At 40.4% G+C, this 26,654-nt stretch overlaps 1 protein-coding gene across 1 annotated transcript in view; it reads left to right on the top strand.

Moving 5' to 3' along the window:
- Window positions 1–26,654, top strand: part of LOC113149836 (kelch-like protein 29) — a 184,796-nt gene that overhangs the window by 75,389 nt on the left and 82,753 nt on the right. The window contains exons 4-5 of the mRNA XM_026342174.1: window positions 20,015–20,162; window positions 22,856–23,398. Of these exons, the coding sequence (XP_026197959.1) occupies window positions 20,015–20,162; window positions 22,856–23,398 (691 nt within the window). The remainder of the gene's footprint in view (window positions 1–20,014; window positions 20,163–22,855; window positions 23,399–26,654) is intronic.

Below are 26,654 nucleotides of genomic sequence, written 5' to 3'. Positions count from 1 at the left end.
ATTTCTCTCTGTCCATTATTCAGTTGTCAGCCCCCAGCATTGTGGTCCAGTCGCTGTGGGCCTTCCCTGTGCGCTGGGCTCAGGGGATCTACAGCCAGCCATTTTAATAATACACACATAAATAATAGATATATTTTAAATGCAAATTCTTACAGGGACTTTGGGGGTGACTCAATCATGCAGCATTTGTGGTTTGACCTTAACTTGGGCTAGCAAATTACTGGGAGCTTGGTGTTTCTCATTAGGAGCTCCACGCATCATCACACTGCCCAAGTACTCTTCTGCCATAACTACAACTACTGTGTACACTATGTAAATGTTTCCTTTTTATCTTTACACACTTCTTTTAAAGCACTGTTGACACACAGTTTAAATGTTTAGTGGCATGCATAGTTTCACAGAAATGCTTTATGTGAATTGTCATCCCACTCATCAGTTTACAAAGGTTGATGTGATCCATAATTTATCAGCAGCTTAATGTTGCTCATATTGAAGCAGAAGACAGAGGGATAATGACAGCACTGCTATTGTTCTGTGTTTCTCAAAAAGACATTTTCTCCAATAAGTCACCCGGTGACTGATGGCATAATTAGTATAGGTGATTTTCAGAGTTAGGCAGTGGTGAAAGGTGTTTAGTGGAGGTGTTTATACAATACTTTAAATTCATGCATTTAAAATTGTACTTTTCAGTAAAAGTACAGAATTATTATGGACAAATTGACTTGAATGATCACAATAAAAGTACTTGGTCTATAGAAAAAGATGATTATTACATTTCTAATGAACATATTACAGTATATATTCTTACTGGTTAAGGAACTCCATGTGCTTCCTATGGTGCTGTACCACCAACCAGTCTGTTGAATTATGTAAAGAAGGGTCTGCTTGTTGCTGCAGAATAGATATAGGTATTATAAAGAAAAAGAAACAGAAATGTCTGTTCATTGTTTTGATATGTCTAATTCATTAATATTGGATTATTGTACGTCAAAGAGTTCTTTTAAACTATAAAGTCTGAAAAGCTCTGATGGGGTGACTGATGGTAGAGCTGCTAACAAGTCCTAGACATCTGACGTATGACAAGCAGAAGTAGAGAGTGCTTTTTCATACAAGGCCACAGGTTTTTTTTTTGATGTAAAAACTTTACCTGTACAGTAGATGTAAAAATATTTACATTTACCTCTGAAGTGTAGTAGCATAGAAATAAAAAGGAGTATAAAGAAGCAAGAACCACTGGATTATAAATATATGGTAAGAGAAGTACTTGAGTAAAGGCATCATTTATTGTTGAAATTTGTCCACGTTGTCGCTGACACACAGATCTGCTTGTCTGGACTCACACAGGCATGGGTTCAAACTGTGGCACTTCTTGGTGGTTTACAGCAGCAGTTACCACTACGTAACTCTGCCATTAATGACAAATAACAGTATATGTTAGTATATGCTCTATGTTGATGTATGTAAACTATAGAAACAGTGTATCTTAGTGGAAGCACTTACTGCATCTCACAGGAAATTTCTATAAATCGCAGCCAAACATCAGTACAAGAAATTATTTACAGCAACGTTTTCTAAATTAATGCTCTGACATATAATCTGAAGACATGGATTTAAAAAACTCTAATCTATAAGATACTGTCTTGCTGATGAGAGTTAATGTGTATTTTAGATAACTCCTGATTGTTTCAGCATCACCTTTCCAAGCCTCTCGTGTAACACTTTCTCTACTTTCTCTTTCTCTGGTCCTTACGGTTACCTACAACGTTTAGTCCCTGATCCCTGACATTTTCAAAGTCTTTTGAAAAACAAAAGACCACACAGTTTGTATTCTGCTGTAATTCTACTCTAATAACAGCACAGCCAACTATATTGCAACCATAATCAGATTAGATACTTCTGGGAAATAACAGTTGATAATGTTTGAAGAGGAGGATAATATCCCTATTCAAATTAGTTTGCAAATTGGAATGGAATAAATTGTCTGTTCAACATAATATTTTACTGAATCTAGAGGCAAAGCAATCAAAAAGTAATTGACGGCAATTAGATTATGATTACTAAATTTAATTAATCTGGTGGATTACACTACTGGTTCAAAATTTGAAGTAGGTACTGTAATCTGTAACAGAGCAGTAACATGAGACAGTATATTTTTAAGGTAATTTCAAGTAATGCTGAATTTGCACTGCTCCCTGAATATTGATGTTTTAGATAAATAATATTACTCAGCACGATATGAAGTTCTCCACTCTGGAGTAACAGCTGCTCTTAAAAATCAATATTAATTTACTTTAAAAGGTTTAGTTCTTAATTTTACTCTCTAACTTGGTAAGCAGTGATGCCAGCTCTAAAGTTATTTCCAGCAAACTAGAAGTAAACTAATCCCGCTATAATCAATCATCGTCAATGTAACAGCTTTATTAAATCAAGTAATTACTTTATAATTGCTTGGTGCCGAAGTGGTGTACTTCTTTACATACTGGGGTGATTATATTTTAAATGGCCATACAGGTGTGTAAGCAACCTGTGTGTTTTGAGTCTCATCATCACAGCAGTCTGAGTGTATAGGACGCTTCTTGTGTCGTCTACAACTCATTTAAATGTACTGATCTCTGTCAGTGTAGCTCTGTTGTCTAAATGCCAGTGGACTTGGCAGTCTGATGCAGTGCCGCTCTCCGCCAACCATGCCAGGAGGTACTGTCTGTCATTGCCTGTCATTTAGAGAGAAAGTGTGTGTGTGTAGTGAATTGACACAAAAGAAAATATAAGATATGATTGTTGTATCACTTGCTGCTCACTCATTCCATTACGACATCGCCTGCTTGTGTCAATCCATTACTGGCGATGTTACCTAGAGCTACAGCCTAAATGTCGTCCCAGTTTGAGTCACGTTTCCATTTTTCAAAAAAAGATGTCTCTGTCCCACAACGCAGCCTCTCCTCCTGTGTTGCGGGTGTTTTTGTTGTTGTTGGAAATCCTCCAGCTACCATCTCAATTAAGAAGCGGATTCCAAGGGACTGTTTGTGCAGTCCTGCCACATCTTGAGAGTCTCCCGATGACACGCTGTAGCGCAGAATGGTGCATAAAGAGAACACTCTGAAGGTCAGATTGAAATTGGAACCATTTCATCATGAGGCATTATGGGAAGTGCTGTGCATCTAAGGGGACAATAAATAATGTCAAACATGAGCCAAATGCAGTCAGTATACACAGCATTACTTGTGAGTTATTTTTAGGTCCAGGGTTTTTATTTAGGACTTTCTATGTCTATCTTTGTTTAGTTTTTGCATATCCATGATCAACTGTGTAACAATGTCATGATTTGATTGTCTTCTATGCTCTTGATCCCATCACGAGTCCACACACAGACTTGTTAGTGAAGTTCAGAACCATCACAAAAGGAGCATGGGAAAATGGCATTAGCAAAGCGTTTCATTTCAGTAAAAGGGACCTTTAACAGGATGTGTCAGCGATTGAAATGCAAATAATGTATGTTGTTCAAATGAATGATGTGGCTCCTGGCAGGTGTGTTAATCTGCCACTGCTGGAAAATGCACACCACTAGCCAGCACTGACTTTGCAATGATGGTGCCAGCGACTGGGAAATGAAGAGAATATTGAGTGTATTCTGTACTTGACAAGATCATGTCCTTCATTAACACAAAAACCCACAAACTATTACAACTAGCATGTCATGATTCAGTGTGGGTCATGGATTGGACAAAAAACGGATGTTAATATCAGCTCAAAAGGGCAGTCTGAGTTTAACGCAATCAAGGACTTGTATTGTTCACTTACTGGGAAAAACCTTAACTATATTTCAACAAGCGAGCTATTTCAGATCCTGCTGGAGCACAGCGTATAGGCTGACCTGAACCCAGGGTGCTGTGTTTACCTGGCATGTGCCATAATCATTTGGCTACCAGGGCACTCCAACAGTGTGTCAGTAAGTATGTTTATGCAAGTATGTGCTTATTGTATGGATAGTTAAATACTCAGGCATCACATTTACTGGATTCATGAGGTTCTTGTACTTTGAGTATGTCTCTGCATTTTTACTTTTTATTTAGCTCCATCATTACCTGCATCAATTCTAATAATTTAATGATGTAATATTTAACAATTTAATGGTAAACAAGCATGCTCAGTGCTTCCAATGACGGCATACAGTACACCAGGGGTGTCCACACTTTTTTCAAGGGTGGATAATGTGACCATTCATCCTGCCTGGCAAATGCAAATGCACTGTTTTATAGACATTTTAATTCAAATAACATATTTTCATTGTTTTCCATGGGAATGCAAATAAATGTAAGCGACCCAGGCATAAGCAGGTCTTTTCTGGAGGACCATTTAACATAAAGAAAAAGCTGTCTGCGGAGAAAAACTTCCAGGAAGCTGATAAATGTCTTAACCTCAGATTCATCTTACACAGGACATTTTATGGATAATGAAAGGTTGTCTGTCAACTTTTAGGTTCAAAACATACGAATATTTCATAACATCAACAGCACAAAAGCTCCATAAATCAAAGTGCGTATGCCGTATTTCTAATTGTTAATCTCAGATTACCAAAAAAAGTAACTTACAGGCACTACTGTGTGGGATAATACTGAGATCTGAATTGCAGTATACAAGCCAGGTTTGGTTTAAAGACAGTGGTTCAGATGCGCAAAATGTCACGCAGGTGAAAGTCACTCAGACTTGTCCTCAGGCAGTTCTTGTTTGAGTTTATAACAGAGAATGTCTGCTCACACAAATATATGAAACCAAACAAACAGCATATTTTTTGCAAATCTTTGAATATCTGGAAACTTGCCTTTATCAAGCTGCCGGTAAAAGTCCATAAGGGAACGCTATTGGTGTCACACTGAAGCTCGATGAGCTCCAGTTGCAGTATAGAGCATCATCGGGGTCCACGGAGAAGAGAGAAGAAAATAAGCAACATCTCCTTTTCAATAGCTCCAAAATCCCGAAAGCGTTGCTTAAACTTAGAAGCCAGAAATGCAATGTCTGGTGCATACGTGTTTGTTTGCGCACATATATTGTCCCGTGGAAGGCTGTTCATTACCTCCTGCAGTGCTAGGAAATGTGCGGTATTTGGCTTTTCATGACACAGTCTTTGATAAACTCACCCTCTGCAAAAGGTTTGCCACATTCAGTGATAAGCATTCACCTCGTAGCTTACCTTTGTGGCATTTTCATTTTGACTTACGGGCTCGTGTGGAAAAAAACACTGCTGTGAAGCTAAGGCAGCTTCCAGTTGCTTCACCTTTTTCCATGCAGTTGCTACCAGATAGCTTGTCATATGTCTCTTTACATTGAATTCCTTATACACAACAACAATCTCTTGGCAAATTAGGCAAACACAGTTGTTTAATATTTCAGTAAATGAAATTTCCAATTCCAATTTCCACCTTTCCTGTAAGTGGCAACCTTCTGAGTCAAATTTTTCTCTTTCTAACAGAAGTTGCCTTTTCCGAAATTGCCTGGAATGGGTCGCAGCCATAGACTGTATATAAAGTTTAACTATATAAAGTCTATGGTAGTCACATAGTGAGAGGTCGGTAACTCGGTTCTGCAGCATCATTTGGCGACACAGGAAATTGCATTTTCTACATTTGTGACATTGGCAGTGCTGGTTGACCATAAATTGTATATATATAAATGTATAAAATACAGCAATCATAAAAGCCACAATTGGCCCCCGGGTCAGACTGGACATGCCTGGCATACACAAATAAACATCCACGGAGGATAGGGTCAGAATAAGAAAATTTCAAAAAGAAGTTGGGGAAAAAAAGATTAAACACAGATTTGATCTACATCTGACAGACTTTATTGATGCTTTGCAGTTGACAGCACAACTATAGCTGTTTGGTGTCTTGTGTAAGGAAACCTTGGCGTGTGGCCAGGAGGAACCAGAGGTTGAAGCACTTACTCTGGGTTTGTAGTTGGAACTTCATAGTTCTCTATGAAACTTACACATTTTGGGTAAAACACAGACACGATGCTAATGAATTTCAGTTGGTTAAAGTGTTCACTTCAGGGAGCATCTTTGTTCTTCAAGGGTGACATTTGAAAGCACCTTTTACTTCTTGTCCATAAAGCAGATGAACTCAATTTTTCTGTCTCTTTAAATCAAAAGCTTGACATTTTGAAATGGCTCGTGTTTGTGATTGCATGTGCTCCTGAGCCGTTTCTGACAATGAGATGTAAATATGTTACACACTTCCATGCATCAATTTCACTCTAAAATCTGTAAATTAACCTTTAAAGATAATGTGGACCCCTCCTTATTGCCGCTCAACTATTTGTTCATTTCCTGAATAATGTTTTTTCCACCGTGTCCAGTGTTGTTTATTGTACATCAAAGTGCCCCTCAAAGATCTAGGTTGAGCTATCATTACCAAGTAAAAATGCAATTTTTTTCCTCTTCCTGCTGAAGGCACCTATTTAAAATTTATTGTGGTCAACGAAAAAGAAAACATTAATATTTATCAGTTGGAAAAACAAGTAGTTGAAGAAATGTAATAGTTGTTCTAATGCAAATCCTTTAAATTTGTATTGAGCGAGGTAAGGATGTGACCAGAAATCTCTTGGTGTGTGACCTGCATATTTTCCTGGTAAATGAGACATGTTAAATGATGTGCCAGAGGGAAAATGGGTCTTTTCAAGCAGCACACACTGTTCCGATCATCACAGATAACCAAGCTGGAAGGCCAGGGACCTAATTTAAGGGCTATTTACCATACACCACATTTTCAATGGAACTGCACCCAGCTGCAAAAATATGCACAAAAAAAAGAAAAAAAAAAAATCAGAAAACCTACAAGAGAAAATGTTTCAAACCTTGCATGGCCCACAAACATGATCTTCTGATTTTCTGGAGTTTACAAAGACACCGGTAATTAATAATTCATCCACCTCCTCTTGAGATCCTTTGCTGTGAATGTTTTGTGAGCTCCTCCTCAGTCTTAGTGCTCGGCTCTGAAAATGAACTAGTACAGGGAAAAAAAGGACCCACTTTTATCAAATACAAAGAGGTGGGAAGTGATTAATTCCTAGGCACATCTCCTGGCTGTATCACCCCTGACTGATTCATCAGACTTGAGCAACAAAGGGAACACCGTTTTTAATCAAAGCCATAATCCTAGATCTAGATCAGCGGTAAAATGGGATTTGTCTCTAAACGAGTTATTGTTGTCAATTCTCAATGTGTTTAGATAACTCACAGTAGAGGTATAACAATAGGTGTTGAACAGTGAGCGCTGTCTTCTCACTGTCTTCATGTCTTTCTCTTATCGTGGTATTAGTTTGTGTGACCTAATCTTTTCTGAGCATTCAGCTTTCAAAAATTAAATGTATTAAAACTATTTAGTTGTGAGAGATCATTTTATCCCGTGAAAAAAATGACAAATATCTTCAAATTCTTGAACTGGATATTCACAGGTTATTCTTTTAACCAAGTAACTATTTTAATCAAGTCAAGTCAGTTTTATTTACAAAATCTCAAGGCACTTTACATTTCAAGTTCAAGACCTTAAAAATGATGTATATAAACAACAAATCAACAAATCCCCCATGAGCAAGCACTGGTCAAGAGTTGAGAGCAAAAACTCTCTTTAATTGGATGGAACGTCCAGCCTAACCCTAACCAAATCTACAGCAAAAACTTGAAAATGTCCCAAACTGTAATCTTGTAACAATGTAAGTGCATAAACCTAAAGCCTAACTCTAGCTAAATGTTAACCAAAGAGGTTTTGGATCAGGAAATAGTTAGCACTGATTCATAACATTTTTGAAAGCACCAACAAATGATGCCCTTTAAATGGGGGCAGCACATTAGAAGATGCTTATACTGTATGAGTCCAATCTAGAGGGCAGGTACAAAGGGTACATTTAGTCGTTTTATTTGGAGCATGTGTTGATGTATTTGTTTTGGTGCTGCAATCATAACCATTGTTGCAGAGCTTTCCCATTTTCGTAATTTGTAGGGAAACACATTTAATAACATGCATGTATGTTTTGTATTTGATAAGAGAGGATGCCTTTTGATTGAAAGTCAGCTATGGTAAAACACTCATTTTAGTTCAAGAGAACACCCTCTTTGACTCTGATGAGTCACCCTAGGTTGAATAATAGTAGCTGCAGGGGAAAAATCAGTCTAATTAAACACCATAATGGCTGCGTTATCAACTTCTGCATGCACACTAAGCCATGTTGAAGTGGTTTCAGTTATTGCTGGTATTAATGTATATTAGACAGTGATAGAGAATCCTGTAAACTGTCTGAGGCCCATGACCTTTGGTTTGGCCACCTAAAAAAAAACCTAGCCTGAGTTATGGTGTACTTGACTTAGAAGAAACTGTGAACCAATGAGAAATGGAGGCCTCTTTCTTTTGTTGCTGCTCTTAAATACGGCCTCATTATATCAGCTTAATGACCTCATTTAAAAAGGCCTAATGACTCTCACTAATGTCCGGGCATGGCCCGATATATTGTGACTGTTCTCACAAGCGTTGTCCTCTACTTGCACATTGTGTATGCCGATTATGAGGCCTAGTCTCTATGGAAAACACAACCTATTTATTGTCTTCTCCTATTACTTAAGATTGATGTTAATAAAGTGCAGTGGCTGTTATTTACAGCTTCCAGTTTCTGGGACATTTTAAAGCATAATGGATTTTGCAGTTGAAGTATTGCAGTATGTATATATTTTTCATCCAGCTGTGGGCATCAAAAAGTGTTGTGTTTAGAAAATGCCAAAATGAAGTTTAATACATCCATTTCATCAGTTGTTTTAAGTGTATCCTGCTCCTTTTGGTTCATTGCTTTGCAGCAGTATTGTTTCCGACAGCTGAATTGAGTGCTGGAAAGGTCACGGAAATGCTAATGCCAAAATATAATTTCAAGTCAGCTCTTCACAATTCAGAGTATATATTGCAAAAGGGAAATGTTAAATCTCCACATCCAGAAATATTAGCACTGTTAGCTGTCTCTGTGTCACCCTCGTGTGCTGCTTGTGATGACTCCCGTGTGTCTCGCTCAGTGTACACTCTGATAGTATTCAATAAAGATCAGAGTGTGAAACCAGCACTTGGCTACTTTGTTATGGATGACTTTAAATAAAGGACTGTGCATGGCATAGACATAGATCAATATGTGGATAGGCTTCTTGATGCGGTCATAACCACCAGCGCACACCCATTGTGCGAAGCACTCTTGTCAAAGACGGATGTAAAAGCACATACAGTCAAATATGTGGCAGGAAATCAATGCTTTCTGATAAGGACTGAAACCTGACAGCTCAATAAGCTTTGGACAGAAGATGTTCCCTCTTATTCTGCCTCATCCTCCCCTTCCTACTATAACTGTATCCCATTCCTACAAGGGACTTAACAGCTCAACCCTGCAGACTATTTCAGATTACAAGCTCCTGTCAACAAGTGCACAGGGAACCTGTGTGCAGGTTTGTGTAAGGAAAATATGAATCAGTGGACAGTACAGACACTGCCAGTGACAACAGAAGTGTCCTTAAAGCCCGCCTCTAGTGGCATCATTACCTCATTCAGATACAGTAAGGGGGTTTGGGCACATTCCTGGTCAAGAGGGACCTTTGGAGAAGTCCCTTCCAACTTTACTCAAAAACTAGCTGCATCAGCTGCTGCAGATACATTCAAGTGTAGCTTGAACTTTTCTGAAGTGGCTGCTTTGGACATAGCACAGTCTAGACTAAATGCAATTTAAGCATTTAAGCAGTTAATGGTCTCTGTCTGCATTCTGTTGATCAGTGAGTGTGTGATTTGTTTTCTTACATAGTGTGAGTGAGACGAAAAAGAGAAAGGAAGGCACCTCAGGTATTTAGCCCCACTTCTGTGCACACTGGTATGCTAGTTATAAATTTGGCAGCACGAGCAGTTTTTAGTAACATGACTCATCCATGTAAGTGATTAATCATCTAACTCATAAATATTAACACTGCCTGTGTCCATGAAGCAGAAACACTTCATGTCTCAGATTATCACTTAACAGATAAGTAAAATGAATAACAACATTAAATCACTTTATAAATGCCGAAGGGAATAAATATTGGCCTAAAAAGCCATTCTTTTCTTTATTTTGTTTTTTTGGAGGGGTGTTTGTTTTTGAAGTCCTAGCTTTCACACAAATTTGATGTGTGTACTTTATGTACCCGCTACAGCAATCCAAAGCAATTCTTTGTAAGTCTGCCCATTTCTCTGGCACTGGGACTGAGAAAATAGATGGTAAATTGTGATTCTCACAGGTTTTAAGGTAAAACGAAGAATAGAAGCATGCCAACTAGCCTGATGATTTAATAGTCTGTATTGTATCTGCAATATTTGAGCATAGAGAAGAAAAAAAGAGTAAAATAAATGTGGATGTAAACTACAGCATTGCCAGACACACTGAATTTTACCTCTTCAAATATGTACTTATAGACAAGAAAGAGCTTTTGCAGTATTTAGGAAAATATTTAAAAACTTTTCAGTTACTAAGAACATAGACGATGCAGTGTTTCATAGTTTAGGTCTAAATAGGTTTTCTTTATTCTGACATTAGTGATAAAAGCCTAGAATTACAAGTAATGACATTTTATATGGAAGACTACACATGCAGCTTCCTCAGTTATGTTTATGCAGTGTTGACGTTAGCAACTAGATGTTGAGTCAGCTTGGAACCTTTTTTTTTTTTTTTTTTTTTTTATCAAATTGCATGCTGTTAAAAAACAAAACAAGCTTAGAGACATCAACCAATCTTCAAAAACATCCTAATTTTACTTTTCAGTTCTAACTTCTGACACAGGATATGGACCTTGAAATTACTTTTGCCATGTGTATAGAATAGAATTAGCATTTGAAAAACCAACAACATTAGAGCATATCAAGAGAAGCTCATTCACAGGCGGTTGAAAGGCAGCTTCAAGCAAACAGAAAAGCTTTTCGCTGAAAAGATCCTCGCATAATTCAAGAGAAGGTCTGTTTATCCACCTGCCGCAGTGTAGTGCATGGCTATTTCTCACTTTCTTTAGGAGTCTTGGGTGTCTAATGATCCCAGCATGTCTCTATAGTGTATATATTACCCCAAGCAGTGCACTGCGTGGACTCCCTCTATGCCTGCAGGGGCACAGAGCGGTACTGACCACTTCATCTTGTGGGATAAAACCAGTCTTTCAGTCTTCCCTCAAACCCTAGGAGGGGGGACAGTGCTGGTGCTCCAAATGAAACCTCAAAGGTTTGAACATCACCACAGGTTTCACATGAGGCTGGCTGTGTGATGCCTTCTTCGACCTTGTCCTTTTGTCTAAGAAAGTCCATATCCCTTCTCACATCATGTCACTTACATTTAATATATCACATTTTTTTTTATAGGAACACATTTTCTTTTGAGGCTTAGATGTAGACATTGAAATACATTTTATTCCTTTTACCACTCTGCAGTGTGTAAAAAGTCTGCACAAACAGCAGACAGTAAGAGGGTGGTAGGCACACTGGTAATTATATACCTTAGCAGAGTCATGGGGGGGTTTGATTTGACAGTGCTGTAATGCACATTCTGCTGTGGCCTACCTCACCTAATACCGCTATTTTTAGGCACCTCAGTGAAAGCTGATAGTCGCCAACTGGTGTATTCATTTCAATGTCCAGAGTTCATCTGAGTCGAGCATCAAATCTGGACATTGTGCTCTCCTAATGTTGCAGCAACATGGTGTTAATTAAGCACATTTTGCTTCAGTTACTGGCCATTGGCTTTACCTATATTTTTAGTTTAATCACTCACATCTGTAGTCAAATGTTTTGCTTCCCAGGTGCTCCGGTGATGTAAAATGTTCAATATGTGCTTTTTAAAGATTAAATTCTGCTTTGGATGTGGATGTGAAATTTATACTAAAGCTTTACCTATTTTACTTACAGTATTTTACCATCTGGTTTGAAATCAGCTTTTTCAGAACACACACTTATGCCAGAATGCATGTTGACTTCTCTCTACTTGTGGTCCCTGTTGAGCAAAGGCTGCTTCTTTGTCTGAAAGAGCTCCGTGTCTAGCAAAAGTCAATAGGAGACTCCATGGGATAGTAGCATCCATCTTAATGCCTGTCTGCCCTGTCAGATTTATAATGTATGTGTGTATGGTATGCATGCATCACAGATTGAGTTTCAAACTTTCTGTTCAGCTCACAAAGCATGTTTTAAAAAATAATTCATCTCATTGCCCTTTTTATTGGTCATTTTGTTAGTCTCTCCATATAAAAAGTCTAAGAAAATTGATAAAGATAATACTCAAAAAGTGTAAATGCACACTAGTTAACTGTGGCTGAACATGTAGGCTCCTAATCCCTCTTTAAATTAAAGGAAATAAATGGAGGAATTGGAGAAACAAGTGCAGAAGGGCGTGCAAATATTATGTGGATGTATGAGTACAGGGCAGAATGTAAAACCATGAAACTCAGCTATATAGCTAACTCTCGCAAACAGAAGTAAAGATAAAGATTTCTATTTGGTTCTTGAATGTAGCAGCTTTCTTGTCCTTGACGGATAGATTCATTCGAAACAAGTTGGCCGCTACAATAGCAACCTGATAATGTAAGACATTTTAATACATACTGCACTTTGTGTAATGTTAATTGCACCACATTCACATAACATTCAACTGTAAAGGCCGCATTGAAGTGCTGTATATCAGAGAGCCATAGATGTATACACAAGGTGGTAATGAAATTCCTTTATACTAATAATATGCCAGTTTGGAACTCTGTCGCCTGTGCAGCAAGTCTTCCGTTTCCCCCTGATTTCGAGCCATGCCATATGGTCATCTGGGTTTCGGCCTATCTGCCAAAAACATTCCAGTGTTTGCTTTGCAGATTGCATGCATTGTAAAATGCATTTAAAAACTCACCACATTGCACTCTTGGCATTGCAATATCAATATAAATTCAATTTGTTCTTTAGTGCTAAATGGCTGTTTGCCCAGTTAACACTCATTTATTACAACTACACGGGTATTCTAGGTTCTCACACACATACACACACACACATGGCCATTCATAGTAGTCATTCAACCAGAGAAAAAAGCTACACAGTTGTCTCTGAGTCTCTGAGGCTGCTGCTGTGACAGGCCTTGGATATTTTGTTCCCCAAACACTCACCACATATCAAGCAGGGTCACAGCCTGATGGAGACCTATGTCTCTTACTGTCCCGGCCAGTGCCAGTGCAGGGCAACATGGTCCGTGACGCGCTCCTCTGGGAAGTGTGACCATGACATAAGGAATTGTTCCCAGCTCACATGTAAGCACTTGTCACCCTCTCTAAGAAGCTTCACCACTATTGCTTAGTCCCACAGATGGGACATGTTCACACGGTGCTGCAGCACCCCAGCCACATACTTAAAGAAAAGAAAACTCAAGAAAAGGAGGAGCTGAGGTAGGGTCTGCAGGGCAAGTGTTGCAACCTCGGAGAGCACTCATGGGATATTACGCAGGGTTTCAGCCCTGCTTTTCCACTGAAGCTTGTCGGCCTCGCCCCTGCGATCACGCTTCTTTTTTCCCCGAACGTGTGCGTCAAGCCAGAAGCTTTCCAAGCTGTCTGAGATTTTTTAGTTGGAATTTCAGTGGAAGTGAAGTCCGTTCCTCTTCACTCGTTTGGCTCAGGGCTTGAAATTATAATGTCTGTATCTGTAATTCTTTCTGTGGTGCATCAGTAGCATATAACCTGCAAGGTTGTGTTGTGTGCTTTCATTATGTTTGTCTGCTTTGCTGCCATGTGTCGGTGCCTGGAAGGTGCCAACATTTTCTAGTGCAGTTTGTGCATGAACAATTCTTCAGATGAATTTTAGGGGAAATTTCTAGTAATAACTAAAATTGCATTGATGGAGCTACCGATAAGACAGAAGCTGAACAAGGTCATCAAGAGGTTCAGCTCTGTCCTGGGCTGTCCTCTGGATTCAGTGAGGGGGGTGGGGGACAGAGAGGTCATGGCTAAACTAGCATCAATGCTGGACCATGAGTCTCACCCCCTGCAGGACGCTTGTCTGTCCTGGAGAGCAGCTTCAGTGACAGACGGATCCACCCTCGCTGTGTGAGGGAGAGATTCCGCAGATCTTTTCTCCCAGCTGCAGTCGGACTCTTACAGCGAACACTACCAACACTCATTTGGCATCCACCTGCTGTAATCATGTGAAATACTGTAGTTTGAGGTTTAGTCACTTTACCTGGTATTAATTTATTTATCTATCAATATCCATATACTGTACATACACATAGGCACATATTGTACACACTTAGAGTTATTGTAGCTTTATTATAATGTTCCACTTAGTATTTTTAATGTTTTTATGTGACATCTTTGCAACTTTTGGCACTCTGCTGTGTACTTGTACTTTGCTGTTGCAACAATGAAATTTCCCCATTGTGGAAGAAAAAAAGGTTTTCTCAAATTTTTATTTTTATTTATTTAACTTAATCTGGCTAAATAGTGTTTAGATAATAGTTTATCCAAGTCATGTTTGGATTTTAAAGAATAAAAACAAATTAGCAGACAAATTACTATCTACTCAAATAATTGTTTTTAATTATTATAGATAATATAAGAGGAAATACACAGGGTTACAGGCTGTTTATGTAATGGAAGTATTGGTCCAAAATCATTTTTAATTGGAAAGACACAAACAAATTTTTCAAACCATAAGAGTTTTATAAAATCTGTGCTAAAGTGTTCTCACTTCGACTGTTTAAACGTTTCAGACGATATGTGAGCTCCTCCAATTTACAACAAGATTGTTAAGCAATATATTAGGGTTTGCTTTTTTAATGCGACATTTTGTACTTTCAATGATGCAAAGTACATATGTCTGTTCTGTTTATTTTATCTAAACATTTGAATTAAAAAAGAAATACTACCTGCATTAATTCGCCACTCTGCGATATGCAGCTTGTATACTCTCTAAATACGCATCTTCTCCATCTATGGCACTAACAACGCGGCATCTTGGTGCGCCACTCCATTTTAAGATGGCTGCCAAAAATGGCGCGGTAGCCTCTTTGTTTACTCGTGAGATGCTCTGCTATGTTCCAGTCTAATAGATTGGACACAGCAGCTCCATGGATCGGCTCCAGCATTCAGCACCACTATGACGGAAGCCCAGAACAAATCCACTTCACATTTAGGTGTCAGCGCGTTGTCATGGAAAGGAGATACCTTTATACAGTAAGTGAATAATGTCCGACAGAAAATAAGTTGTGCGTTTTTGTGCACTCCTTAACTCTTCTGGTCAGACCACACTTGGCTGGAGCTTTTGGACATAGCAATAGGACGAAAAGGGGGATTTTTTTCTTCTTCTCCCTTTTAGAAAAGCTGGAAATGATCTGTCAGAGGCAATGATACTAGGCTATGTGATGGATAGGTTTGTCTTACTCTGCCTCTCAATCTTTCACTCCTTTCTTCGCTGCCATTCTTTCAGTTTCTTTTCTCCGAGGAAAGCCATTATTTCCATCACCATCCACATTTCAGCCAAAGTCACTGTATCTGTCCATGCCTGGCCAAAGGGAAGAAAAAGCCATTCGGTCGGAGTTGAATTTCATTTCCTTGCCTGCACATACTGTTTTTTTTTTTTTTTTTTATGATTTGTTCATGGTGGGAATTACAATGTGATATTATTTAATGGCTGCAAACAATATAGCAAGGCACGGCAGTGACTGCTGTTATTGAAATTTTGATTATGATTAAATTTGTGTACATGCATCTCCTCAGAGATAGCCAGCTGATGGTGATGCTGTGTTTTCTCACATGCATTTAAATTAAACCATAATGGCAGCTCTACACTGGATCTCCAGAAAACCAGAAACCTTTCTGATCCGTTTGTTCGGAATAGATTAACAGATAAACCTATCAGGAAAACAACTGCATTAACAGGCCTTCCTGATTGTAATGCCAGCCGAGTGATATCACACAACAGTGAACCTCGCCTGGCCTGCGGTCTGTTATTTCCCTCATGTGTACAGAGCTGTGCCACAAGAGGAACACTGAACCTTAAAAGGTAGAACATAATCCACGGGTGTAGCACTGGCCTGCACCCTGTACATTGCTACCTCATTGTGTCTGGCAGTTGTGCTAATGACATTTCACAAGATTGGTTTTTCACTGTGCTATTGTTAATGACCTGCTTTGTGTGTGTGTGTGTGCGCTTGTGTGTATGCTTCTCTACATTTAAGGACTTACCCCTTCCTTAACCCTCCTCTGTTTTTTCCTCTCTCTTTCTCAAAACCGGCTTTTCACCCAGACCTGTTATTAAATCTCATAGCAGTTAGTTAATTTGATCAGTCTGTGCTTTAACGTTGTTTACCCCATTGGGACCTAGGTGCTGTGGACATACTCTTATTTCTCTCTCCCTCTCTCACTCTCTTTGCAATTTCTCCTCAAGTCAAGCAATAAAGTATTTTCTCTGGGGAAACTAAAGCCATCTCTTTTCTAAATGGTAATGGAGCAGCAGTAGCTCAGTTGGTAGAGCAGTCATGTATGAATACCAGCGACCAGGGTTTAACTCCGGCTTCCTCCTGTCTATGTGTTGAGTTGTCCTTGGACAAGACATAAAAACCCTTTATTAGTGCCGTCATCTACTGCCTGGCAGCTGTCCAACATCCTTTTCCCTAGGGGGATCAATAAAGTATATCGTTATTATTATTACTACTTGTTCAGGCTCAGGTTTGCTGTATCATAAGCACAATACTGTAGGTATTGTGTAGAATATCTATGATGGAAGCTTCCTGTGGAAGCCTGATGTTTTACTCTGTGTTATTATGGGATTGAACTGGTGCAATAACTTACACAGACAAGGGCTGGCTCAAACAAAATGCAAAGGCAAACACAAAACCAGGAGCTAACGCTATTTGTTTGGTTGTGGATGTTGTGGATGACTCAAAGCAATCAAAGCCCAGAGCCTTGGATCACTATGAGGCCCATCCTATATGTACCCACAGCAGATGGTGGTCAGTGGCAAGCGGTTCTGGTGGGCACAGTAATGTTGCTTGCTATTGCTCGATGGTAAAGTGTGCATAGTGACAGATGTCAGCTTTTACCATGTCTGGGGAAAAATAGCTGAAATGCCAGCCAGAATCAAACTGTTGTCCCCACTGCCAGGACAGAGGAGGACAAGTATATATTTAGACCTGATGGATCTTGATTTCATCTTGCTCTCTTCAATACACCAATTCTGACATGACTGCAACATTCAGGGGTTTGAGAAGCGGGAACGGTCCTTCCAGTCCTGCTGTGTGCGTATGTGTGCTCATTTGTAGTAGCTGCAGGTGGACTTATACAGGAGAAGCAGATAGACAGCTGCTTGAAATTCTCACAATGTTGTATAGGTTGGAATTACAATACTATGTTTTGTTTTTTACTTTGTCTTGCAGTTAAATAAGGGTATTGCTTTATTAAAGTATTTGACAGATAAATAGATAATAAGCATTACACTAAATCTAAATAATAATATTTAATTGGCAAAGCGATCACTTTCATGTGTGCATGCAGCCCCAGAATATGTGCAGATTTATGTATCGAGGTAAATGTGAACTCAAGTGTGAATTGAAATTTTGTGTAGAAGCGGCACGTTCTACTCTTGCAGTATGTGGTCCATATGCACGGATGCTAAGTACAATACAAAAACCCCTCCCCAGCCAGCTCAACGACAAATATAGAATGGCTTGGCACGACTCAAAAATTATTTATCCGGCTCCCCTCCTCTTCTCCAGCATGGTTTTTGTCGAGTCAGAGGAAACCATCTGCTGCCCGGTGATAATGGGTGGCTGGGGAGGAGGGAACTGGAAATAGGGAGAGCAAATAAAATTGAGAGAAAATGGCAGGCGCTGTCCCAGAACCTACAGTACCTTCCTGTCTGCCTGCAGCAAGTCTGCCATCTTAATAAATATCCTGTCTGATATCTCCTGGCTTCTGTGTGTGTGTGTGTGTGTACGCGTGCGCACATGTATTTTTACCTGCTGTGTGTGCATACACACTTGTGTTTTCTGTGTGTGTGTGTTTCCTATCTAACCTTGATCATTTTCAACTCAAGATTGTTCCCGAGCCTAGCTTGCTGATATGCTGTCAGTGTGATGTCACTGAGTAAGAACCTTTATTTTATTTTTTTTTTCCTGGTGCACTGAAACTGTGACAGATGGATTGCCTTTCAGCAGAAGACATGTTGTTTTTCTCTCTGTTTTGGGCAAATGGGTGGAGCGTTAATGTGAGAATATTATGAGGCAGATGCAGGACTAAAGGAAAGTAGGAGCGTCAGTGCTGCGAGTTAATGAGGAGTTGCCTGTATAGAGGGGAAGGTAAAGCATGGCTGGAGAGGAATACAGTAAAGCGCACAGAGCGGAGGAGGAAAGAACACTCATTAAAACAAAAAGTGGGCTATAGAAACCAACTCTTTACCTTGAAAATGGTCAGAATCTTCCCTGCCTGAGTCTCCAGGGCTCTCAGATGGAATTGAGCGCTTAGGGCATTCTCTAAGTAAACAGTTTCAGTTTTCTCTTGTCTGAAGTCGACAGGTTGAGCTGGACAAAAAGACCTGACAGTCCGTCTCCCCCTAAACCCAGCGTCTTTCTCCTACTCCATCACTCTGTTTTCTACTTTGCCTTGAGATATTTTATTTTGTTTTGTTTTTTCCCTTTTGCCCCCAGCGCTTACAAAATTCTTAGATAACTTTCAACATGGATTTATCAAGCAAGTGGCATTCATTGAACTTTTCTGCTGTTGGAAGTTATTGCAGAGCAGATGTTGTGTCCTATCAATACCATGTAATGTCTTCAAGTGTGTAAGGCCGTAAAGCTGTAATAAATCCATCCTAATGATGACAGAACATTTTCCAGCACTGGGATCGATCCCATATGTAAAGCTGCACATGAATTCACTGTGAGCTGGATTGTTTGGATTCCATTTTGTTGTGCTGTCAGCTCACTCTGTTGGGCTTTGTCGACACAGCTGTTGGAATGCACGATGGCGTGCTTGATGTAGTGGATGCCAGGTCAGGGAGGATAATGGAATTGAGGGATGGAGGGATCAGCCAGGAGGACACAGAGGGGGCCTGGTGACCAGGTCTTTTCTATTAACTCAGGAGGCTGTTTGGGGCGGGCCGGGGAATCAGACTTGGCTCTGCCCTCTCCCTGCCTGGTTGTTAGACCATGCGTTCAAACTGCAGATAGGGAGAGGCGAATATTGCTCTGGGGTCCAGTGGTGATTGACCCCGTGTTTTCATCAGCCTGGACTTACCTGATAACATTTCATACTCCTCTACCTGAGCGAAATATTTGAGATGTGGGATGCTGAGAAAACCTTTAGTTCGGCTTGGTGAAGATGCATTGGACTCACCCCACGTACACACGTTGTCACCTAGCTTTTAATTTTCTTTCTTGAAATTCCATTTTTTATTTTGTCTCATCTATGCAAAGAGACTTCTTTCAATTTACTCCTATTTGTCGTATTTGTATTCCAAATTCTATTATTTCACTTGATTCAACACAGTGTTTAATTTGTGGCAAAATTAAGATATATGAAATCTCAGGAGGAAGGATCTTAATTTGAATGGAGTTTACACTATAAAGTTAATTGTTATTTGTATATAAAGACAGAAATATTGGTCTTTCTTCAAACAATTTTCAGGCAATGAGCATTTTTTTCTTCATTCCTTTTACTTCTTTATTTCTTATTATACGCAGGCTGTAATCAGCAGTCACTTACTGCTAATTATATGCCATTCTCCTTCTCGGCTCACTTCAAGACCTTAAAAAAATAGTTCAGATGGCTGTGATTTGTTTGAAAAAATGTAATGTGCCTTTTAATCTTTAGTTGTTGATTAAGATGATTTTAGAGTCATTTACAAACAAGCTGCACTGTATGGTATTTAAATATCGGGTACAGAGTGGTTTGGTTTGGATTCTAACCGATTACATTTTTTCTCATATGGTACATATGGTTCATTTTTTTGTCTTTGTTCTGCAGGTCTCTGGTCTGTCTCCTGGAGACAGCCAGACCCAAGGACTGCTGCTGGCTCCAGGGGTGAGGTGGGGACAGACGCCCATCAACCAGCTCACACCATGGGACACAGATGAGCCCCCTGCCAAGCAACATCGAGACAGTGAACCCACCGGTAATGAATTGCGCACACACACCATTTACATACACACACACGCGCGCGTATGTACTGACAGACACGTTCACACATCTACCAGTCCCCCCTGATGTGAGTTTACAGGTGCACAGAAGATGTATGCATGTACATGTTTCACACACTTACACACACACACACACACACACACACACACACACACACACACACACACACACACACACACACACTGGCTGCGGTGCTAGCCAGTGCTAATGAGGCATCTTGGCTGCCCTGCCCTACATAAAATCCATGCCTGCCTCCACAACATGCCAACTTCACATACACAATAATGCATAATGTACATACCCAAACATCCTCTTTACATAAACCAAATTAATTATTCATAATTATGGAAATGTCATTGTGTTCATTAAGAGGTTTCAGAATAGAGCTAGTATACATCCATATTGCACCTTTACAAGCCTTATAGACATCCCCAGCATTAACTCTGTAGCTATTTGATTGCCCTTGTTAATGTTAAGCTTAAACTGATTTGTTCTAAATTAAATCTGCAATTTGTGGCAAAACTCTAAAAGTCCTCCAAATGATCTCCACCAGGTCTAATTTAGATGTCGACCTTATTCTATTCATGGCACTTTAAGATGTGTACAGAGCGATCTTGGCTCTGCAGTGCTATACGCAGCCCCGACATTAACGAGTTAAGGCAATGTTGAAGTTTTTTACTTTTATTGTAATGAACTCACCCAGAATGGCTCTGCCCTAGAGCAGTTAATTTCCTTCCATTGCTCTGCTGGCCTCTGCCTCCTGCTCATCACAAATGTGTCTCATTTAAGAATAATACTGGCACAGATCTTATTCCAGTGGAAATTCTGGCTCAACAGATCCAGATTGTAGACGGCTGCTCGTCTGTGGCAGTAAAGCGTCACACTGAAGGCATGTTTCTTTCCCTGTTACTCCCTGTTTACCTCATCTACTATTTACAATTTGCATACGTTGCATATAGATAGTTGTTTATGTTTAGTGGATTAATTATTGAACGGTTTACCCAAAAGGAATGCTTCTGTAGTAGAAGCTATTCAAACCTATTCCTGTTATGCCTGAAGGATGCAGTTGTGATAGGAGAGTATGGAGCCCTGTTTTTGCCTGTGGCAATGTTGCACCCCCTGCAGTGTGGCCACTGCCTCCTGCTGTGCACTGAGGGTCTGGCTGAATTGGCCACGAAGTTGTGGAGGTCTTATTATTGTGTGTAAGTGAGCAAGGCTTCGCCCCACCACTGCAGCTCCCACACCCACTCTACAGCTTTGAGTGAAGCACGAGGAGAGTGAGATGTCACCGACCCAGCGCGCTGTCGCATATGACACTCAAATCCGAGCATAGTGTTGCATATTGATTTGCGTGTGTGCGCTATTCCAAACTGTGACTGGCGTTTGCAACGAAGCCAGCTCCTCTCCACACTTCACTGAACTGTGTTGCCAGAAAGTTCTCTGCCAACTGTGCCAGAATTAATCAACGGTTTCTTTCAACAGGAACTTCACTGTTGTGTCAGTTAAAAAACTTTGTCTTTGAAAAATAAGTTTTGTTTCAACGTTAGTTTCTTTGTACAAAAATAGTTCTTTTTTTTATGTCAAGCTTTAGACTTATGCTAATTGTGGAGTAAATAAATAAAAAAATGTTTCGTTTTTTAGTATAGAATTTAATAAAAATCTTTAATTGAAATAAAAGACAGCGATCATAACCACTGAATACATTTGAATAATTTAATGCAGGTGCTTTGTTTTTGTTAAACATTGTAGGCAAGAACAAGTTAAAATTAGTATTAAAGAAAAGATATAACGTGAATATCGAATGTTAATCTAATCTATCTTTGTATTAAAACACACTTTATTAAAAGTGGATTATCATTCTCACCCATTTTATTAGAATCCTTTATAGAGATGAGCCATAAGAGAGGGGAAATGAAATGCAGCGTTTGTATTGATTAGTGACTTGTTAATCATTATTGCATTGTGAATAATGTGTGCTTCTTTTTTCTTCAGCTTTTTGCATGCAGTGATTTAGCCTTTGGCCTCTTGGCAAAGTGGTAGGCTATTTTTGGAGCTTAGACCCTGGCAGGAGGAGCTAGAGACGGGGGAATAGGAGCGAATGAGCGAGGGAGGCAGCATTCAGATCCAATATGGCTGCATCTTCCCAGCAAACCCTCAGCATCTAACGCCTCAGGATAGAGAAATGATTCGCTCAGAGTGTAAACACAGACTCCTACACAAATATAGTGGAGGCTGCCACATGCACTGAGCGTGTTTACTTTCACATTCAGAAAAGCATTTGTTCATCTTGTTGCAAAATAAATCTCTTAATCTTATTATGATGTTGATCTTGGTGCGGATCTGTACATCACTTCAAATATACCGTATTTGATATTAAGTCTCAAGTCAAGAGCAAACTTGGACTGAAGCGGCACAGCATGGTGACAGTTGTGGTGTGGAGAAGAATAGACTGAAGCTATCGTCTCATGCTGTTCTTTGTCTATATTTCATCATTTAACAACAGACTTGATATCAGGAATATTTGTGTTTTTGACTTAACAAAACACCACAAATCAGTTTATACCACTGAAGTGTATTCAGCTGTCTTTCACATGGTATAACAGTCTATAAACTGAATAAGTAATTGATGAATCTTCAATTTCCCTCTTCTGTCTATTTTTCATTTAGGTCCAACCTGGGCTGCACCAGTAGCAGCGGTGAGCCAGCCCAGTCTACTGCCCCACACATACGCCCTCCCCCAGCCACCCTCATTCAACCACAGCGTGACTGCACAGTCACCCATCATAGGTGTAACCCCGTCCATCCAGACACCCATGCCCCCGCAACACCCTCTCATGACCACCCACTTCCAGCTGACGCCACAGTCGACCCAGCAGCCGCCCTCCATGGTACTGAGCATCCCAAGCCAGCCTGCGTACCCCTCAGCTCAGCCCACGGTTGCACCATCTGCAATCACCGCCCAGGCCAACCGGGTGGTTCATCCAAGCCCTCACAGCGTGATGGGCAATGGCCACTTAACCTCTCATGCCGGCCTCATCCAGCCCCCCGCCCTGCCTCTGACCAACGGACAAGCAGCAGCAGCAGCAGCAGCAGCAGCAGCACAGGCTCAAGCCACGCCTGCAGAAAATGAGGACGGTCCTAACGGGCTGCAAATGCTGCGGACAGTCGGGATGGGGAAGTACGAGTTCAGTGACCCAGGACATCCAAAAGGTAAGCAGAGACAGGCTGAGTTGACGCACTCTGGGCAGGAAGATTTTTTTTTAGGTGTTTTTGCAATCACTCTCCCGCAGATGTTGAACCTGTTGCAACTTTCAAAGACTGAATCAAAGCAGATCTGTTCAGCTGGCAACCTAGACTCAGAAGTGAATCCAAGCCACCCTTATGTAGGGCTGTGCTGGAATGAAACGCTCCGGCCTCTGCCCTCTCACTGTATGACACAACAGTTTTGATGCCAACAGTCATAAACAAGGCAGCAAACATTCAAGCAAGGGGCTGTTAAAATACAACTTATAACAAGAGCCAATTCACTTCAAAGCTGCTCCAAGGTCGCTGAGACTGGAGGTGCACCTCAATAGCAGAGAGACAGGGGGCTTCTAAATACCTGTTATACTGCCTATAGTGGATTCTTTGGAAACACGCTGTACTGATCTCAAACTACTATACAACAGCCACATCTGTACCATTGTGCTCTGAAATTGGTTAAAAATGTGTCAAGTTTATCTTTTCATAGTGGCAAAACTCCCAAGGCTTACTAAACATGAGGCAGGAAGAGCTTTCAGTCCCTGCCCTCAAATCTCTCTCGAAATCGTTTGAAGCCTTGTTGACTTGCTGTGCTGTGTTTGTGAAGGTGCTTCTCAGCTCTGGCTCGTGCCTGAGTCTGCGAGCCATAAATGGGTGTTTGGTTTAACCTTGGGGTTTATGATGCAGGGCACCAGAAACAGATGTTTGCAATTCCCCGACCAATTTTCACATTTAATGAAGCTTTTAATTTAGGTTTAGATTGTTTTCTTTTTCGTGACTCATTTTGATCAATAAAATGTGAGCAAATGAACTTGTAGATTGCAAAAAAGCAATTATTTTGGGAGCTGCCTGTGATACATTGAAATGAGACTGCAGGTAGAATTGGAAATGGATAATTAGACGGTCTTGTCGGCTTGGTCCAGAATATATTGAATGAGAGCTTTTTAGCTTCTGCCATGTTGAATAAGCTGTCGTGATCCATTAACCATCATGTGTCAAAATTTATTGACCTTCCTTGAAGAGGCCGAAGAAGTTAGGATTCATTTGGAATGACATGAGTATCTATAAAGATCCATTTTCCAGGGCAGCATGGCACAGTAGGACTGTTTACATTCAGCAGTGGAAACACTGTGGCTGATTCATGTTATGATAAAGTTAACTTATTCAGTTTGTGCAGTTACAGTTTGTCATCTGCTGCATTTCAAAGGCAAAATGGAAAACATCCTTGTGTGAATTTCTAGACATCACACACTCTGTGAAAACCTGTGTAGACCTCCATGAAGGTCAAACTAAAAAATACAGGCACTGGAAGCTCACATCTCCTCAACCATTTTAGCCGTTTGTTCATCATTGCTTGGCACTGGATAGATATAAGACACCACTGGGGTAATGTCACAAGGACAGTGGAAATAGGCTAAAACATAGAGGCCCGTGTCTTCTCTTCAGCAGACCTCTTTGCTGGTACAAGCGCTGTTGTTATCACAAAAATCCCCTGGACCATAGACTCACTGCTGTTTTCTTTTGTTCTGTGCTTTTCTGTGTTTTTGATTATCTGTCACTTCCTGTCTCTTCTGTGTCTTTTCCCTGTGCTTTCTTACTCACTCCAAAAAGTTACAAATCCCAAACGCCCCACAGGTCTTAAGTATTTTGTTATAAATCAGTTAACACTGCATGTCAATGTGGGAAGTGTAGCTACTGTCCTGCAGCATTGGCATAGTGGTAAAATGTAGCGAGTAAGCGCCTGTGACCTGCATTCTGTCTGCGTCTGTTACAATTAAATTGGACCTGCTGTTGGCACTTTGTGTTTGGACAAAAAAAAAAAGATGTAGTCAGTGAAAAGAAGGGAAAGCGGTTAGAGGTCAGTGCTTCTGCAGCCCACTAATGGCTGAGATGAGGACGAGAGGGTTGGCAAATCTGATCCCAGGGCAGAGAAGGCAGGGCACAAACACATCTGCTATAAAACTACACACACACACACACACACACACACACACACACGCATGCTATATTTCCTTGCTTTTTTTGCTTCTCTTAAACACACACAGACGCACACAACACACAACTGGACAGCGGTTCGTTCATACATCTTGTCAGGTTTTCTGGGGTGAAAGCCAAAAAGGAATAAATGAGTTGCCCAAACTCGCACCGTGCCATACACTGACATGTGTATGAATAGCTGATGAATTATCATCCTGAAAGAGATCCGACGAATGATGTAGCCTGAGTTGACTTGTGCATTGATTTGGTGTATGTGGTATGGTGAGAGTGGACAGGAGAGAATATCCTTTCATTTTTACATCACGGGGTCAAGCTAATCCCTTGAAATGGATGTCTCATGTTTTTCAGAAGTGATCATTGGACAGTTAAATACAGTACCAAAGCCACTACTTAAATGGTTGTGTTGCTGCATTAAACAAAGGGTTGAGCCTTCAGACACAATGCTAGTAAGCACTGATGTGCAGAGGGGGGTTTGTGGCTTTTCTTGAAGGGAAATGCCTGGATCTTTGAGGAGCTGACAGAGCTCTTCTCCTTAATCCAGCTGCACAATGGGCTGCTTTGTGCATGTGCGCAAAATTATGTGTGTATGGTTGCCCACGTGCACGACCTCTTGGGTGTGACTGTATGGATGTTTTGTCAGATGTCAGCCTCACAGCCTTAAAGCCAAACACCACAGTGACAGAAATCACACTCGGTGTTTGATTTGGCTTTGCCTTCAAAGGGAGCAATTTGTCTTCGCTCTGCATCAGTGGGCACATCAACAACTGTGTGCTCCTCTCTCTCTCTCTCTGTGCATGTGTGTCTGTCTAGGAATTTGTCTGCTTTTCTGTTTACAATATATATTATGTGTGTTTGTGTATTTCTTCGGAAATGCCATATGTTTGTGTGCCTGAGTGTGTGTGTGTGTGTGTGTGTGCGTGTGTGTGTGAAGATTCACAGAGAGTAGCTTGAAGGCAACTTTAACCTCATCACCTACTGAGATATGCCAGCCACCAAGCTGTGATCTGCCTACCTCGTTTCTCCATCCACAGCAGGGCTTTTCATAATACCTGCCTGTCATAGTGTACAAATCAAACTCCACACTCTCTTGCTGATTGTTAAATTCTTTCACACCACCCACTCCTTGCTCACTTCGTATTGTCTTCGCTGTTTCTCTCAACTGCAAATTTTATCAGAATAAAAAGAGAACCTCACACTTAAATATCAACATCTGTAGCTCGATCTACAG

The sequence above is a fragment of the Anabas testudineus genome, chromosome 24 (genome assembly GCF_900324465.2).
Source record: "Anabas testudineus chromosome 24, fAnaTes1.2, whole genome shotgun sequence".
Taxonomy (NCBI): domain Eukaryota; kingdom Metazoa; phylum Chordata; class Actinopteri; order Anabantiformes; family Anabantidae; genus Anabas; species Anabas testudineus.
This window is presented reverse-complemented; position numbering and strand designations above follow the sequence as displayed.